We start from the raw sequence: 20,457 nt of genomic DNA, 5'->3' as shown, positions 1-20,457 counted from the left end.
TGGGTTAAAACGACAGAAATCCATTATTTCACAATTCTGGAGGCTAGAAGTCTGGAATCAAGATGTCAGAAGAGCCATACTCTCTCCAATGGCTCTAGGGAAGAATTCTTCCTTGGCTCTTCTCACTTCTGATGGTTGGCCAGCAATCTTTGACGCTTCGTGGCTTGTAGCTACAAAACTCTCGTCTTTACCTCTTACTTTACATGGCCGTCTCCCATGTGTGCTTCTGTCTATCTCTTCTCATCTTATAAGGATTCCAGTTGTATTGGGTCAATGGCTCATCCTACTCGAATATGATTTCATCTTAACTAGTTAACTTCTGCAATGACTCTATTTCCAAATAAAGTCACATTCTGAGGTACTGAGAGTTAGGACTTCAACAGATCTTTTGGAGAATACAATTTAACCCACAACACAATACATCCCCTAAACTATGCTGACCTGTATAAACTACTTGGTTTACATTTCCTCAGTATATTAAACATGGACTTTCAAACGGACCATTTCTTAATGTGAGGTCCCTGAAACTGAATTCAAATTTTAAGGGAAATATGCACATTCAACGTTTTTTCTAAGTGTGCCAAGAGTTTCTACTATATTGCCAAAGGAGTCTATGATAAGAAGTAGATTTAGAACTACTACTTAAAAGCAGTAAAACCCAGAGATTAGAAAAACATTAAAAAATGTCAGTAAATAAGAATAGTTTTTCACAGGTTAATTATAATTATGCTTATTGTCTTTAGCCGGCAGAAAACTTTTAAGTGTTTTCCCTTTTGTGTAAATTGAGACCGTCTTTATTTTCTCAAACCATCACTTTCTGTGATGAAAATCATGTGACTATAGGTGAAATGCATGCTACAAGATTTCATGAAAGATTTATTTTTCTTCTCTTTTTTCCCCTTAAATAAATACATATTTATCAGAACTCAAGGGTCTTTAGCTAACCTGATAAGTCATTATTACCTTAATTCTGCCTTATGAAATTAACAGCGGCTATTCTCTTTTCACACACTGCACCCAAAAATAACCTTTAAATATTAGATACAACTAAGCCTGAAGGGATTCTAAACATTAAAATATTAGCCTTTCAAGTATTCTAATATAGTATAATTTCAGGGACTCTGAATAGATTTCCAGTCTTCTAAAAAAAATATTTCTTAGGCTACATTAGATTTTATATTCTACAATTGGAGATGCATTTGCTTGATTTTGAGAAGATAATACTCCAGGCCTTTTGGGCCCTTTATAAGTCAGTGTGAACAAGAGTCTTTCCTAAAGCCAAGTATAAATAGGAAAGACAGGAAGACAAGACAGTACCTGGGAAACAAAAAGAGAACATTATGAGTGTGAAAATGTGAAAGCAGAAGGAAGGATGGGAATAATAAAGAGAAACTTCACCTATTCCATTTTTTTCAGATCACACTTTGTAGTAATAGGTGTTTGTGTTAAGAACAGGTGGTGAGAAAGTGAAAATAAAAAGGATATTAGATTTTCTGTTAGGGTTTTCCTCTTTTCTCCTTTATTAAATTAAAATACTGATAATATTCAAGATTCAAAAACCTTCCCTTTATTATTCTCATAAGGAAAAAGAAATACCCGTCCAGGTGTTATTGCCTCAGTAGCATAGCAGAGCACAGTAGACTCAATTGAAGGAAACAAGGCTATATATACTAAGAAAACTTTCTTTACTTATTTTATGCCTTTGAAAGCAACCTCTTGTGCGTTGGGGGGAGAGGGGTATAACACAGTGGGAGAAGTTTGAGTCCCAAAAGGATTTATGTTGTGATTTTTCAATTCCAGCTCACTGCAGTCGACGCAGACGAAGGGTCAAATGGGGAGATCACATATGAAATCCTGGTTGGGTCTCAGGGAGACTTCATCATCAATAAAACTACAGGGCTTATCACCATCGCTTCAGGGGTGGAATTGATAGTCGGGCATACCTACGCCCTCACCGTCCAAGCAGCAGATAATGCTCCTCCTGCTGAGAGAAGGTAATTTATACTAGAACCGATGCAGTCCTTTCATTTTTCCGTTTAACCCTATAATTAAGTTTAAGAAGCACAGCAAGCATTCTTTTATCCTCTAAACATCTAAATTAGATAAGAAAATCAGAGGGTCCAGATTCTCAGAAACTGTATATTCTTATTTGGTTAAATGGTGGGGATAGGACAATAAAAAGCAGATTAAAGCACAAAATAATTAACAATGATTTCACAGGTGCAGAAGGACTCAGGTCTCTGTTCTATGTGGGAAGTGGGAAATAGCAGGGGAATTTACATTTATAAATATCAGACACAATTTATTAATGAAAAACAACTGTTCTGACAGTAAGAAAATGTATCTTTCCTTCAAAGAAGGTCACAGATGTGCCAGGAGCAAATAATGTCTCAGCCTTTGAAATCACTTCTCTGTGTCTGAGTAATTATTAAAATGTGAATATGTGTGTAAAAAATAAATTGACTTCCTGTTTCTCTAATGACACCTACTTAATCTCCCACTGAATATATTCCTTTTATTAATTTCTTGTTTATTTCCACATTTTCTTTAATGAATTTCAAGAAAATGTTCATGAATATAAACATACCCCTATACTATGCTCTTTTTTTCCTTAATAATATATCTTGAGGCTCTTTCCATAATAATACTGGATAACTCCTTTCACAGCTACATAATATTCCTTCACATACATATAATGCTGATTTAAGAAGTTCATTTTAGTTGGACATTTAAGTTTCTTCCAGTATTTTCCTTTTAGTGACAACGAAGAAATATGTAACATTGCATATGCATCATTTTGAATGTATGCAAATATAGCAATAAAATAAATTTCAAGGAGTGAAACTAAAGCATAAATACAATTAATTGTAAGTTTTATAGGTAACTGCCAAATTGTCTTCTATGGATATTATAACAATTTATAATTACTAATGCAAAATCTGAGCATGAAATGCATGTTTGTTTTGTAAGTTCATAACTTTTACTATATAGTTATTATTTATGTATGTTCACATATGAATAATATACTTCAATAAAATTTTTAAAATAAGACTATTTCAATCCCTTTACTTATGATTAGTTTGTTGAGATTCTATTTCTTCTATGGTCAGTGTAGGTTGTACATTCCTAGGAATTTTCCCATTTCATTTACATTGTCTACTTTGTTGGTGTACAGTTGTTCATAGTATCCTCTTATGATCTCTTTTATTTCTGCATCCTCTCTTTTTTTTAATTTATCAATTTTGATAAAGGTTCATTGATTTTATTCATCTTCTCCAAGAACCAAATTGTGGTTTTGTTAATTCTCTCTATTTTTGTTGTTCTCAATTTAATTTATTTTCACTCTGATTTTTGTTATTTCTTTCTTTCTACTGTTTTTGGGAATAGTCTGCTCTTCTTTTTCTAGTTTTGCCAGCTGTGTACTTAGGTCATTGATTTTAGCTTTTTCTTCTTTTTTAGTACAAACATTAAGTGCTATAAATTCCCCTCTCAGCACTGTCTTCCCTGCATTCCAAAGTTTCTGATATGTTGTGTTCTAGTTTTCATTCATCTTGAGATATTTATTGATTTCTCTAACAATTTCTTTGACCTAGTGATTAAGAATGTTTTGATTAATCTCCACATATTTGTGAATTCTCCCTTTTTTGACCTCTTGTTGATTGCCAACTTTATACCATTATGATTAGAGAAAAGGCTTTATACACATTTGATCTTGTTAAATTTATTGAGATCTTTGTGACCCCATATATGGTGCCCCATCTTCCTTCCTGCTGGAGGTGGGGTTGGAGCTTAGGCTAGAGCTGTAATCCAATCTGAGTGGAAAGAAGCTCCCTATCAGCACTGTGGTTTTCTATCAGCCCCACATCCCCTCATACTGTGGGCAAAGTTAAAATGGCAGCTACCAGCCTCTTTTTGACTTGGACAGGTTCAAACTAAAGCTGTTTTTAGGATTATACTTTAGCCAGCCCAATTTACTAATCCATACCTGCAGTCAGTGCCCAACTATCTCTTCCTCCCCTGTTTTTGGAAAATGGAGCTTCCAACTCCAGCCACAGAATAGCTCCCCTGGTGGCTTGCACTACTCATAGAGGATGGGCATCGGCCTCTGCAGTGTGGAGTGCTCTACTTTTGGCTCTTCTCTGAAGATGGGCAGTCTCCTTATTCTATACTTTCAAGGATGCTGCAAAATGCACTTCTGGTCTCCTGGGGGTCCCCAAACAGGTGCTTTAGATAGTTCTGGGTGATTACTAACTCCCTGTTAGGATGAGCGGTCTCTTGGAGCTCCTTACTTTGCTGCCATCCTGCTCCTCCTCCTCACAGATTTTTAAAAAGTATTCTTATATAAGTCCTATACACTTATTTGGTCAACTATTTCTATATCTTATGTTGTTATTATAAATAGACTCTATTCTTCCTTACATCTTCTAACTGGTTGTGGTTTGTATATATAAAACCTATTTCTTTCTATTAATTTTGATTTCACTTTCTCATTTAATCATTTGATGTTTGCACATTTTTCAATTGATTCTCCTAGAAAATCCAGGAATACATTTTATAAATAGAGATAATTTTATCTCCTTCTTTCCATTTTTCTTCTTTATTTTCATTTCATTTTCTAGTTCTTCCAATAAAATGTTACATAAAGATATAGAGATAATGGCCATTCTTTTCTTGCTTCTGACTAGATAAGGAATGCCTCCCATGTTTCTTCACTGGATTGTATTTTGTTTAAAAAACACATTTCATTAAGTTAAAAAACTATTCATCAATTGCTATTTTATTACCTTCTTAAAAATAAGAGTGGTTGTTTAATTGGATTAAATAAATATACAGCATCAATGTAGACAGTAATGATCTTTCTTCTTAAGCTACTGGTATGATGATTGATCATGTTACATTTTAAAAAATAAATATATTTTGCATTCCTGGTGTCAATGCTTCTAAGCCATGTTGTTTTATTCTGGAAATAAAGTGATTAATATTTGTTGATGTTTACTTAGTGAAATTGTTTTTTTTGTTGAAAATTTCTTATCATTGTCTTATATGTTTGTTACTATACTTTATGAAAGAAACAAATACACAAGGAAACACAGGAAAGAATACATGTAACAGACTGAATGAATGAGTTACAAACAACTCAAAAAAATGAATAAATCCAGATTTGAGTCAATAAAAAGAAACCAATAACAAATATGAAAACATATTTCAGTGGATTTGTCTCTAGCTAACCCAATCAAGAAAAAAAGGAGAGAGTAAAAATTTACCTAATAGGACTTTCTAAAAGGGGAGTAACACAGAAATCGAATAAATTAATAAAATCATGAGATACAATGTCGCTTTAAATATACAAATATTTGAAAACCTGAATGAAATGGGTAATTTTCCAAGAAAATATAATTTACCAAAAATAACTGCAGATTAGAAAATCTTCAGATACCAAACTAGATAACAGTTCTCAAAGAGCTACTATCCAAAATTGCACTTTAACAGAACTGTAAAGAAAAAAAAAATCATCCAATTTAAAGATTTAATAATCCCCATGTTTTACACCTCTCCCAGAGCAGAAAAAAGTGCATTGCTTCCTTTGCAATACACTCAAAGGGGGAGTTTTTCTCTTCACTTCTCCAGTTCTGTAGTCATTAAGCAAGGAGTTGTGGTAGGTGAGCTCCTCATTGTTTATGATAGTCCTAGATTATTCTCCCTTCTGCTCTTTAATACTTCCCCTTTGACTCTCATGCCATCAGAATATACTACCCATTATTTTCCTTTGTTCCTGTCATCTATAGACCAGAGTTTCTTTTCGGCATCTTTGCCATTCACTTCAACAGTATTCCTGGCAAGACTCTTGGTGACTTAAATATCCAACATGTGGTTTAATGCAACTCTAATCTTGCAGTTCCTCTGACCCAACACTCTTGAGTTATCCTTGATGCCTTTCTTTCTCTCACACCTCAAAATATAACTTTTAACAATTCCTATAAAATCTACCCTCAAAATTTATTCAGAAGGCACAATTCCTGCCACTTCCATTATTAACACCCCCATCTAAGCCACTGTTAATCTCTTTTCCAGATTGTTGAAAACCCTTTAAATTAGACCTCTGCCCTTGCCCACGTCAGCCAGTTTCAACATAGTAGCAGAGTGGCTCTGGTAATATGGAAAACATTGCATCTCTCTATTCAAATTCTCCTGTGCTTTTTTATCTCACTAAGACAAAGTCAAAAAAGGCCAACGAGACCCAACATGGCTTGCTAGTCTTCATCAGAACACAGGACTCATCTCCAGATCACCTCTTCTCTCTAACCTCATCTCCTGCTCAAGCTGCTTCTCTTACTCCACACCAGTCGTGTTGGCTTCCTCTCTGTCACTGAGACCAGCCACTACTGTGGAGCCTATGGACTTAACTTTCATCAATCTCAGTCTGGATGGTTCTTCCCTCAGATTTCTCTATTTCGTGTATATCATCACCCAATTGTTGCTTTCTCTGTGAAACAATTTCTGAAAACATATTTACAATTGCAACAACCTTCCAATAATTTCAGGCCCCTTTGAATGATTATTTTATCAATTGCATACCATCATCTATGTTTTTTCCCATTTAGAGTGTGATGTTTATTGTCTGCCTCCTCCTGACTAGAATGTAAGTTCACAAGGACAAGAATCATCATGGGTCCATGCCCTGTTTTGACCTCAGAACCCAAAACAATTCCTGCAATGTCCTGGGTTCTTAAACATTTTTTTTAAATTAATAAATGGGAATAAAAGATTGTGATTCAAAACACAAATCTGTTTTGGAGCCCCCCAAAGTAGGAGGCAGATTTGAATTTTGTCTGCCTTCCTTCGTAGTAAACTCAAATTCTGTTTAAATATAAGTCAAAAGATACATGTCTGTGACAGTAAGATTTTCTATTCAGTCTCAATAAATATTTATTATATAACTGCTATTACCAGTCTAGGGATACATAGCAGAGTAATTTGCTGGCAAAATTTAAAAATATATATAAAAAGGTAGGACTATGAATAAACAATTTCAGTTTAGCATGGTGAGTTTAAATTTAAGGTAAATTCTTGCTGCTCTGGGACAGTGAGGAGGGGACATTATTTTTATAATGTCAGGGTACTAAGAAGGCTTCCTAAAAAAGATGAGTTTAGATATATTTTTAATGTAATATTATTACAAAGTCAATAAAAAAAAAGAAAAAAAAAGATGAGTTTAGGAGATTAAGTAGGAGTTCACCAGGTGGAAATAAAAGTATGTGACTTTTTACTAAGCCTCAGACGTCTGAAATAAATGTTTATGCATAATTACAAATCCTTTAGTGTTACAAGTGCACAAACTGCAGTTAAAGGAGGGGCACAAGAGATCAGGGCTATATCATGGAAAACTTACCAAAAAGTTCAGACATTATCCAGTCTGTGGAAGGAATTCTTTGACAATCACTCTGGTTATCCCTATGGAAGATGGATTTGAAGAGAACAAACATGAAGACACTAAAACAGTCCAGGGGTAGTACTGCTTGCTGCTGATGCTTGAACTGGACATTTTAGAAAGAATGGAGAGGAGGTGACAGAAAGGATATATATTATATTATAAAATTTTCAAGACTTTATAAATGATTATAGTGGTTAGGGAGATAGAATTGTCAAGAAAACCCCCCAGTGTTGGGCTAAGTTGACTGGATGTTGGTAATGCCCAGGTGAACATGGATGATAGCGATGAGTTGGATTTTGACACATTTAGTTAGATGTGGCTATTTTTAAGATAGGCAAAAAACAAACTTATATATGTCTGAAACTATAAAAACTATATATTATTTAAAAATATTGGATATATTTGTATATTGACTAGTTAATCTAAAATAAGAGTCAAATACAATTTGGATAAATTTTTAAAAATAACTACATATGCTAGGTTACTCTGAAGAGGAATTAAAGATGATTGATACTATTTTTTGAGCAAACAGTATGATTAATCATGCTAGATAGTTTATATATAGCATTTCTAATCTTAATAATGTTAGCTTTGCAAAACTGTGTTTATTTTGCATACCAGGAATCTAAGGCTTGGAGGAATGCCTTGGCTAAGGGAATTCTACCAGTAAATAATTGGTAGAACTATATAATTTGAACTCAGAGCTCTTGGATTTCAAAACTTTTTCCTCTACACTCTGTTCAGTACCTGGAACTTTTGTAATTACTATTCTGGAGAAAAACTACTGTACTCGCTTAAGAGTGGTACTTATATTGGTAGTTATAGGAATAATGGGACCTTTTTTTTTTGCATTGAACCTTTTGTTAGAGCCTTTTAAAACTAATCTATTTTATAATATAATTTATTTATCAAATATAGCACTGTGCTGAATAGATCTGGACTACCCTGTATATGCTTATGTATTACGATTGATATGATTTTATAAGTCTGTTAATTATTTAATGAATGAGCTGTTATATACTTCTTGCTCAGTTCCTGTTTGTAAGTCATATCAACGATTTGCCTATTATAGCTGCTACCTGTAATAATTAGTAAAATAATAGGCTTTTACTTGAGTAAAATTGCACTCCACTCCAGGAAAAAAAGTACCATCTTCAAATTCTAAGTTTAAAGACTCTTTAGGTGATACCAGGCATTTAGTAGCTTTACTAGTTGTTTTTGTTCAGCTGTTTGTTTGTTTGTTTAAATAGACAATGGTTTGAGTATTAAAAAGGATCACCTGTAATATTTGGTTAAACCTCAAGTGGTAACTACAGAGAATAAAATCTAACTTCATTCTACCTACTGGGATAATGTCATAGTCACTTTAGGATAACACTTGCAATCTTTTGGTAGCAAACTCAGACTTCAGCTTGAATAGATGAATGAACTTAAGAGTTCTAAAGCTTTACTCTCAAAAGTCCTTACCCCTTGTATGGTCTAAGACACAGAGACCCTTGAACGACCCCTCCTCTATTTCATATGAACCTCTGTATCTTTGCAAGAATTTACACTGGTCTCACCCAGTCCTATGGCCTTTTTAGGGAGGCGATAAGGACATCCCTCTTGCCCAACTAAAGCAGGTGACAGAATTAAATGGTTCCCAGGGAGCCATCCTGTGCCTCTTTGCACATCCCTGGGCTCTTGATGGACCCACAATTTGGAGGGCATAACCTAGGCAACACCTGATGGACACAAAGGGTGGCCACGCCAAACAGTTGCCAAGAAACTCCAGCAAGCAGTGGAGCCTTCCCCAATGATACTAGCTTCTTGGCACAGCAGGTTTGTAAGCAAAAGCATCATAAAAACATTTCCACCTGGCCACCCTTGGTCAGTGTCGAAACATCCAGAACACTGTGTCAGTTGTTTCAGATATTACGTAAAATTTTTTTGGCTGCAAACACAGATAGCCAGCCAGCCAAGCATGTAAATGTTAGGTCAAAGGCCCTGGAGAGGAAAGGGGAGAATGAGGCTTGCATAGGGGGCCCTCTGGGTTTACCTACCCTCAGGTCCTGCCAGAGTCCGAGGAGGTTGGGAGGAGGAAGTGTGGGTCCCAGGCATTTGCCTTCTTTATGACTCAGACGGGAGAGATGCGGCTTTCCCTCTGATACTAAAGATTGAACATTTCAAATTATACAGCACAAAAAGCAGAAAAGCCCCTTTGGAGATGCAGCCCTTTCTAATAAATAACGTGTCATGAACGGGCAAGGTGTTGTTCTGAGAAGAGGAAAAGCAGCAGGGCCATTTGGAGAAGTTAAGGGCAAACCTTAGGGAAGTACAGATCCTGCTAGTTGCAGTTATACACCGGTCAAGGCTAACTGCCGGGAGGTGGGGGGATGTCACTCAAAGGGAAACTTATGACTAAGCAGACAGAATGACGAGGCCCCAAATATAATTTCTTTTATGCTATTGCAGGGCTGATCAAGAAAATGAATCATCTATTTTTCCTAGGTTATGTATGAGTGAGGAAAAGATGCAGAGAAAAGAAGTTCATGATTAAAAGCAATCTAAAAGTTCACCACTTGGAAAGGAATGTGAATGGGGTTTCCAAGTAAAGGGAATAACAAGAGCAAAGATAAGGAGACATGAAAGAGAACAGTATGTTGTTGAAACTATGTATAGCTTGGCACATCTAATCCTATCACTACCTGCTTAAAATCTATCAATCAGCCCCCCTTGTTGAATGTTTAAATCAACATGCTTTGCACATGTGTGATCTGGCTCTTCCCACTACTCTAGCCCTAACTCCTGCCACTGCCTTCCACTGACTCCCCCCTCCCAAACAAATCTTAAAGTTCCAGGTTAATTGCTCTGTGAATTTGTGTAAGTTTTTCCCTCTACCTGAACTGTCCTGTATTTCTACATCTAAATTCATCTTGCGTTTTAAAACGCTATCCCTGTAACTTCTCCCCTAAGAAGTTTTCTCCGACTTCTCAGGTTAGTTTTGAAACAAAGCCTTGTTCCTATAGACAGACATATGTACTTCCAAAATACTAACCTATGAACTTTGCACTACAAATATAGCTTTTCTAACACAGTGTTTGTGGGAGACAAAGGAATAGAAGCTAATTTCTCCATCTTCACCTCTATTAGGAAAAGCAATATAAGCACCTACAACCTTCAACTTGGAAAGAAGGTAGAAATGTGGAATGACAAAGAGAAACTTTGTAGCACATACTGAAACATTAATAGTAAATTACAATACAGAATGTTCATCCTCAAAAAGTCAGCAAAATCTCTTCATTACTACTGAGTATGCTTGCCATAACAGAGAAATTTGACTTTTCATCTTCTTGAATCATTTCCCAGATGAAAAAATTTAAATGTATCTTCCCAACCTCCTCTGTATTCATATTTTATTTTCTGCTCACAATAAATGCTAAGCTGAAGCTTCATTCTTGATATAAATAATTAAAATTAATTGTCATGTCATAGTCCAGTCCAAGACGGGAAGTATTTTCTGATTTCCTCTAAGATAACATTCTTCATTACAAACCAAAGATATTTTATATTCACACACACAGAAAGACACATCAAATAAGTGTAAGTTCTCTGATTTACTTCTCAAATCTGTTCTTCTGGGATGTGGTATGAAAGGGCAACCAGATTTTTAATCCAGAAGCAGAAAGTTTAATTTTTAGTTTGCCTGTTTTTGCTAATTAATTTTGAAACTTTGATTCAGTTATTTAATCTATCTGACATTTTAATACCCTTTTGTAAATGAGAGGGTTAAATTAGATGGTTTCTAGTGTTTTTAAAATGTTAAATCACCCGAGGAAATAGTTTTCTTGTTCTATTTTGATTTTCATGAAAAAGACAACCATTATGATTTTCATTTTTGGAATTGGAGATCTATCTACATTATGCTGGCTATATTATAAAAATAAAATTTATATTATATAGATGCTCAATTTTATGTATTCTGGACTAGCTATAAAATCTAAATACAAAATGCTCACATAAAAAGTTATTTATCTAGTGACTGCAATGTTTTATTATGTGCTTAACTGATGCTGTTGAATTACTGCTATTTATTACAGCACTAATGCTGTCATTTTATTGTTAATACTATTGGTATTCAATTTTAGAAAAGCTAACTCTGACACTGTGCTGACATCGGGGATAAAATGGCAATAGCATTTTAAAAGGCAATTACCCTCAGGAAGGTTGCTGCTTGTTTGCACACATTATAGTAAATTCCAGTATGTTGACAATGGCAATTTTCAAGGTCTTGAGATGTGATCTTCCCAAAATAAGTCTAAGATTTCAGTCCAAGAGGGGAAACCTGCAAATTTGCAATTTTAGCATCCAAATAATTGTGGGAAGGCAAAGTGAAGGAGATACCTATGTTGGACCACACATTTGGACTCCTCTCTGTTGTGTCTAGATTTTTGTGAGCTTATTTGAGCATTCTAATATTTTCTTTTCTGTGTGAAATAAGTGCCTCACATGTGTTAGTGGTTCTTGTAGGACTGGACTTATCTGGGTGAAACAGTATTTGTTTTAACCCTCCAAAATGTGAAAGTCAAAGGAGAAGACTAAGGAAATGGACAAATTATAGTAGGTTTAGTGTCAGCTAGACCTTAATGAGCCCCAAGATACTGATAGTCTTATGAAGGTTTTATGAAGTATTCCAAAACCCATAAGCTGAAGTTCTAAAGAGTATCAGAAATAGGAAGGGCCTAACTGGTTGAAATATGTCTTTGATTTTGAAGTAGGAGTGTGTTCTAGGTAAAAAAAAATAATAAAGTTTGAAAAATTAATTAGTGAGGGAATCTTTTGCCTCCAAAGGTTACTGAGAACTTTCAGACAGTTCGTATAGGAACGTCCTGGGCTGTGAATTTAAAAAGCAGGTGATTCTGCATATTATACCTTCCACTAGAGCTTCTGAGGCCGTGGCTTTCAATATCTAACGTGTGTAAGTAAAGTCTTGCAAATCTGTGGAAAATTAGAATCTTGATCCCACCCCCAGAGACTTGGATTCAGTGTGTCCAAATGCAAAGTCTACCACTTTGGAGAGGGAGCCTCAAGCCTGTGGATGGTAAGCCTCGGAAAGTGAAATGATGCCCTTGAAGTATCTCAACTTTTAAAGTATACAGATAAGTAGATACAAATTTATTTACCCCATTCCATAGAATGGAAGAAGAAGCCATATTTTGAGCACTATAACTCATATATATGTATGTATGTATGTGTGTATATTGTACATATACGTTATATATGAATAAATATATATATCTATCTATACTCTCATTTAATCCTCATGATAATCCTTTCAAGATAGGTGTTGTTGTTATTCTTATTCAACACGTGATAATAGTGAAACAGAGAGAAGTAATTTGCCCAAGATCACACAATGGCAGTAATCAAGACTCTAAACCAGGAACATCTGTATACCAATCCTGTACCCCAAATCACTCAGCTGTTATTACCGATATGGTAGGGGATTAACTTATAGGAGTTAGTATGCAAAGAGAATGTGTTGAAAGGAGAAGGAACTGATTTATAAAATGCTTGAATGACTTAATGAATAACATGCTAAAAGAAGCCAGGATCTCCCAGAATAAAATGAGAGAGAATATCTTGGAGCTGCTGTTGGGGACGGATCATCAATATGGGAGGATAATAGGTCTATGTCAAAATAACAATTCCTTTGTTCCTAAAATTTTGTAACTTCCAGTTTTTTTCTTTCCACCATGTTTTTTTTTTATATCCAGTCATGGTAAGATTAATAAATACCTACAAGTTTATAAGCAACATTTCATCATCCATTTTAATCTACTTTAAACATTCTTAAAATTTCAGTTGTAGTATTTATGAAATGCAATTAGAATTTGATTAAATTTATGGAAAATTTTTAATAATAAAGTGTAAATATCAGGCAAGAATAAATACAGAGATTTTAAGTGATTATAAAAGTCTAAGACATTTTAATTTAAAATACTATTTGGAATATCATTGTGATACAAGTAAGTATAAAATTATTTAAAGCCACTGCAGCTTTGTAGAAATGCTTAACATTCTGTAAGTACTTAACAGTTACTGAGGATATGCAACAACTTGGATTCAGACATATTGTAAGATGATGAGCTACAAAACCAATTCTCTGTGCCCATCATATGTATTCTTTTAAATGATTTTACAAAAGTAGTGTTTTAGAATAACAATCTCAGAAAATTGTTGATTTTCATGACTATGGTTTTAATTTAAGATAGTTAATACAAAAGCAATTTTGGCTATTCTAAGAAAATCCTAGTCCTTAAATAGAATTTATAACAAATTTGTTTTGAATAAAGGCATTATGGTTTTGTTAAAACAATTTTAAAGCATACAACTCAGGCCCTGGTGGTGTGTTCGTATGAAAGTGTTTGGCATAAAAAAGTGCTTCAAGATAAATGACTAACTTTGTAAATTCCCAGGTTTCATGAAAATATTTTAACTAGTATTTCTTTTCACAAATGTCTTGCTTCTTTACAAACCTCTTGTTTCTTTAACTTTCATTATGTAAAGAAATTTCAGAGTTCAGTGATATCAAAAAGATTGATTATGTCAATGCTAATGTTCTGTCTTGACAATAATATTTTCTTATCCTTCAAAATAATTCCCTATCAAATTATAACTTCTTCTAGCTTTTCATATTATTCACCTTTAAAGAAGCTTTTAAAATATATTTAGTTCTGTTTGCAGCTCTTTATACAATGATTATTTTATGATTCTGACTTCTGACATACATTGACATTAAGCCATTTATGTCAGTAGCACAACTAATAAAACACAACCCATATTTTGTTTTGTGTGTTATTTTAATCAATACTCCCTCTACTGGTTTTATAGACAGAGGGCCCCAGGACAGCTCATATTACCAGATGTTTATAGATGTTTTTATTTTTTATTTTTTTGCTATTAGAAAACCATAAAAAAATAAAGTTGGAAGTTAAAGCAAATTATTTTTCTAGCTTTACTTGTACAAATATTCCTTCTTAATTCACACTATTAATCTAAGTAGGAAAAATAAATACTGGAGGCAATTGCTTTCCTTTTACTAAGACAATTTCATGGAGAACATTATTTTTGCTGGTACTTTTATTTTTCCAATCTTTCACTCTGAATTGTTTTATTTTCTATTTAAAAAGTTGAAATTTTCTTTCCTGTAAACTCAAAAACTGAATAGTCAATGCAGTCTGTCTTTAAATGTGATGTAGATTTTTACACTTCTTGTTCATTTTTCTTTCTCTGCAGGCACTCCATCTGTACCGTGTACATTGAAGTGCTTCCTCCAAATAATCAAAGCCCTCCCCGTTTCCCACAACTGATGTATAGTCTTGAAATAAGTGAAGCCATGAGGATTGGTGCTGTTTTATTAAATCTACAGGTATGCTCCTTGGTCCTTGGTGTATATATGAGTGTTTGTACATATAGAAAAATATGTGTATATATATGAATATATATATATTTATAGCCAACCTTGATGACTATGGACTTTATATTTGTGCATGGTGGAAAAAAGTTGCATTCCTGCTTATACGCTAGTGAATGAAAATTCTATCTGGAGAGGAAAGCAGTGGCAAAGTGGATGGAAGGTTTCTACAGCTAATCTATTCTATTGATTGCCATAACTGAAGGACTAACTTTTGGCTGGCAGGGATTAGCTGCAATCATTACAGGAAAGAATGAAGGATTTGGAAACATGCACTTGAATATTTTGTACTTTGCATCCAAAGAGTCTGCAGCTGACTATTATTTTCTTTCTTGGGTACTTTGGCCCCAGCAGGATTTACTTTTGCAGCAGTGGTATTTGGAGGAAATCACCTTAAACTCAAAGGCTCAAAAGCATTCTAATTGTGGGGCAGGCTGTACTTCATTTGTGACCATGGACAAATCTTCTAATTGCTGTGCCTCAGTTTATTCTTTAAATGGGAGGAGGGGAGTAGTGTTCGCTGCTATTTCCATTTGCAGGTCAAGATTCATGGACATATGAGTCGATTATAAGATGATAGCTAAGTTTTCACTATTTCTGAGCAAAACATTTTAGTCTGGAAGGCCATCTCTGACTGAATATGCAGTTTCAAGTTATGCTCTATAGCTTTTCATAACTGTCACATGTACAAATAATAAGAACCATAACATGACATGCTATTTTACCTATGGATATTCAGATCACAGGAGTTTATCTTTTCCTGGTTTTATATGGGAATGATGGGATTTGCTGATATGAGAATTCAGGAATCCAGCCTTGACGATTAGAAAAGATTTGAATGTGAGGAAGCCAGACAAATCCTAGCATCAACCTCCCATCATATGGGGTGACACAAGTCCATTTATATCTCACTCAAATCCCATTTGAATACTGACACCCTCTCATTCAAATTTCTAATGATATAAAAGTGAAACCATATAGTGTACTGGGAAGAGTGTTTAAAAAAATCATCTCTTTTACTCTCATTTTCCAGATATGGAAAGTGAACCACATAGAAAATAATGGATGCCTAAGATTAGTTGATTCAGCTCTCTTCTAAAACAAGGCTCTTTATATAATATGTCACTGAGTTCCTCTGATTGCCAAAAATTTGGTGGGCATTATCAGATACTTTTCTGTGCCTCTACTCTAGTATCTATTTTGATACTTTTTCTCCAGGTAACTAGAGAAAGCTTGACTTCATTGTTCATTTAATATTAAATGAATTGGGAAACGGAATTGGAGAGGTTGAGAGATTAGTATCAAGGAAATATTCGGGGTTTTAATTGACAAATAAAAAAGAAAGTGAAAAACAAACCAAAAAACACTTCAATATTTTCAGGATGGAGATAAAAGCTAGTATAACTGTGATAATGACAAGGAATGGAAAAACAAATATGAGCATATGTGTATTTATTTTAAAAATGCGCATCTTTTCTTTACTTACCTGGGGATTTGTTTATTGAAAGAGAAAGAAAAAGATTTGGACAAAAAATTATAAATGTTTTACATTTAAGTATATCTTAGGAATGTGCCTTTATGTAATTTAGCCTTTATGAGGTAAAGCATAATTTTACTTGCAAGATGGCTTAGGTTTCATTTCAATAAATCCTGGAAAGATCTAGGAACAACATTATAAGAGACCTGTGAGTTAAAGATGAAAAGGAGCTGACTTTATTTATATCTCAAATTTCTCTGGTACAAAGACTGAGAAAATACTTGAAATGACATTTCTACTCAACCTTTCTGCTTCTGGAAGAAGGGTGCTGATTGTAGTGTCAGTCTCTATTAAGAAGAGCTAGAATGACAATATCAAGGCATTTTTCATGGGCCACCAACCATTCACTTTTGTTCAAGATCAACTGAGATTGAATTTGAACTGGTGACCTAAAAGTTGAAAAGCTCCCATCAGCTCCCTCTTCCAAATACTTCTAATAAGACGATGTATTAGAGGTACTTCATGCTGCCTGAAGACCCTACATCCTCATCCTTTTCACACATGTAACACTACCCACTCTTCACTCAATGCTCAATTTAGAAAGACAGGATTTGTGGGGAAACATATTTACAGATATGACCTTAGACTGGATTCAACATAATCAGTTTGGACTGAGATCAGAGTAGCTTCTTTATAGACAACAATCTTGGTTTATCCTCTCCCTCCCCTTTCATTCTATTTAAAATTGTTTGGGAGGCCATGATTTTCCTCTGCATATTAATGCTGTTCTTCTGTTTTAATGGTGTTAAGTGGAGGAAAACGTTACCTAGGGCTCTGCTTTTTTAAACCTCTTGTGCCAATAATTGTAAGTTTTGGGTGGAGTTTTTCCACCAGAGTTGGTCAGATTTTGCAGAAGTATTACATATATTTCTGACCTGCCAGTGGTATGCTGAAGCCAGATCTCACCATGATCATGAGAGGTAATTGTGCATATCTCTCCCCAACTCTATATTCTCTGATATCACATTGGTAGCTTGAAATCGGTGGGCATATTTATGCCACAGAAATTGGAAGATACTACAAATAATTGCCCTCCCTCCAACTCAACTGCTGGGTGTTAAACATTCATGAATGTATCATTGGATAAGGAGCCAATTTGGTCAAATATTCAATCACTAAAATGTGTTGACTTCCAACAGCTTCTTCCCACTTTATCACTCTGAAATTCTGATCAATGTTCAGTACACTAAAAATGAGCCACTGTTACAAAATAGGATTAGGTGTTATACTCAAATACAGCAAGTTTCAACTTTCTTGTGTCCTCACAAGAGTATTATTTCCTTCCACATTACTCTTCCTTATACATGGCTCCCATTCCCTTTGACTATTTGACCATCCCCACCATCATAAGCCTAATTCCCCTTGTTTATTCATGAAATCTCCCTGTATCCTTGCTATCATTTTCTTCATCCTCTTTATAAAATAATGATAGCCAACACTTATGTGCCACTTATTATTGAGGGAAGTACTGTTTTTCACTTACTGTATCAGTAACAACAGCCAGATTGTATTATTGACACCGTCACACATACACACTTAAAATCTCTGTGGTTTACAACTACAAAGATTTATTTCTCACTCATACTGCATATCCATTGCAGATCAGCTCCAGTTCTGTTCTTTATCATTTTCACTCCATTTCAGAATGATGGATCTGGGACGATGTCCTCCTGTCTGAGTGAAAAGAGAGGCACAATAAACCATAAACTGACTCTTAATGTCCTTCCCACAAGTGAGACATGCCCTTGTGACTAAATTTCATGCACCAAACCAAGTCACAAGGTCACTTCTGGACTAATTAGGGTAGGAATGCATAATCATCCCACAGGAGGCACATACAAGCCATGGTTAAATTTGATGCTAAGAGCTATGTGTCCTTTTGATACATAGTTTGCTTTCCAGGGTAACAGTTTTACCACTGCTGACATGGTTTCCCCTTTTATATCATCCAGTAACAGTTTTCTTACCACCCATCATACTCTTAAAGACAGTGTCCTTTATTTTTGATCATTTGTTATGACACATTTCACTTCTAAGTACAAAATTATCACTCAATTAGGATGGCTAGGTGTTTCCTGCTATAACACATAACCGAAATTTCACATTCTATGCTCATCACAATTTGGCAGTGGCCTGTTGTATTCAATCTTCACTTCACTTCCCAGACTGATGAAAGAGGCTCTGTTTAGCACTTTGCTGATCTCTTGACTAAGGCTATGTTTGCTATGCAAACAAAAATCTGGCTCTTACCATTGCCCAGAAGTAATGCTTGTAATATTTGACCATATTTCATTGGTCAAATCAATTCATATGGCTCTACCTGAATTAACAGTTCAAAAATGTGTAATCCTGTTATAGGCACATGGTACATAGCAAGTCAGATGGCTAAGCCTGATGTTACTGGGAGCCTCTAGGAAGGCACTGCTAACATTTAGAATAATAATGTACTTTAATACACATAATTTTTAAAATTTAATTCAGATAAATATACCATGAAATTTGCACTATTATAGTCATTCCAATTTTACAAATAGGGAAACTGAGCCATGCAAAAATAGGATCTTTTTCCAAGCTCAGTGTGCTAATAAGTGACAGAAACAGGGCAATCCAGTTAAACATGGATATACTTACCAATTATATTGCACTGTTTCTCCTATGTACTGAAATCCACTCTGCAAATGATCCAACTTCTCTTATTTGTCCTACACAAAAGGTGGTGGTGGTGGTGGGGGGTGTGCCTAAAACTTACTTCCCCAATGCAGCCACTTTATCGTTTGACTGATTGGCATTATTCAACATTCAAAGTCCCCAACTATTTTTTTTTTTTTTTTTTTTTTTAGTCCCCAACTATTTATCACTCCCTCACCCCACTCCTGACTATAGAAAACTGCCTATTTCACTTTCTAATCAAATAAAAAGTGTATATTCCCCTTACAAGCAGTTTATTGATAAACAATTTTTTAGTACTAACTGATTAGTGCATATTTCATATAGTCCCTTTAAAAGATAGAAGATTAACATTATCACATCCATGGTCCTAAGAAACAAACAAATAAAATGAAAAAAAAAAAGAGTAAACTTTGTTTTAGTAAAACTTGATGTATCCGGGTATTCAATACATTTTCTTAATTTGAATTCTTAGTTGTCTCTTCCATAATATTTCTTGATGATTTATTTTAACTTAACCCAATAAAAAAGTTATCTTTCCCACTTATGTATAATGCATAATTTCATTTGGTCATTATCCCAACCCTAATAAATAGATATTAATATCTTATTATTGGTAGATGAGGAAATGAAGAGTCAGAGACAGGAAGGTCTATGAGCCAAAATAATTTTCTCCACTGAACTCTTGATCAGGGTTCTTTTTGTTATATCACACTCTTATATTTTAGGCAGTATAAAACTATTAAATTTTATTTTTGCTCTATTTTGGATGATGGGTATGTTTTATATTAAGTTAGTTTGTGTTTTTCAAGGTTAATTTTATTATGTTATAAGAGAAGGAAAGATAATAAATGCAGGGGGAAGATTTAAGTTATTTCAGTAGTCTTGGGAAGGGACAAAGGGAATACTAACTAATATCCTACTTCACTTGGAGGTTTTTGAACAAAATATGGGTTATACCTGGTGAAGGCACAGTTGAGCAAAAAATTATTAAATTCCTGGATCCTAACTGAAAGATTTACTGGTTCATAGTACAAGATCCAAGGATCCAGGGAGAGATCCCAGTCTTGGAGAACTTCATCATAGAAACAGATGAGTACACCGTGGTTTTTATTGTTTTTGTGTTTTTTGGTAGTAAAGTGTAGAGAGAGGCTATTAACTTCTGTCACTTCTTCATATTTCTCTCTCCGAGAAGAAAATCCAAAGCATTTCCCACAGACATCCAATTCTTGAACTGAAAGGGTGCTTGGGCAGTTTTCTCACTTAAGTCAGTGAACCTGTGACAGAGGAAAGGACATTGGAGAGAAATGGCATAGTTGAGTGAGTAGTGGGCAAAAGGACAAGAACTGTCCCCGCAAAGACCTT

The 20,457-nt window shown here is 34.6% G+C and overlaps 1 protein-coding gene across 1 annotated transcript in view; it reads left to right on the top strand.

The window, feature by feature from the left end:
- LOC101441123 (protocadherin-15) overlaps window positions 1-20,457 on the top strand; it is a 1,917,137-nt gene that overhangs the window by 1,534,435 nt on the left and 362,245 nt on the right. Inside the window, exons 16-17 of the mRNA XM_058298874.2 lie at window positions 1,801-1,994; window positions 14,711-14,843. Of these exons, the coding sequence (XP_058154857.1) occupies window positions 1,801-1,994; window positions 14,711-14,843 (327 nt within the window). The remainder of the gene's footprint in view (window positions 1-1,800; window positions 1,995-14,710; window positions 14,844-20,457) is intronic.

Source organism: Dasypus novemcinctus, chromosome 6 (genome assembly GCF_030445035.2).
Source record: "Dasypus novemcinctus isolate mDasNov1 chromosome 6, mDasNov1.1.hap2, whole genome shotgun sequence".
In the NCBI taxonomy this organism is placed as follows: Eukaryota; Metazoa; Chordata; class Mammalia; order Cingulata; family Dasypodidae; genus Dasypus; species Dasypus novemcinctus.
This window is presented reverse-complemented; position numbering and strand designations above follow the sequence as displayed.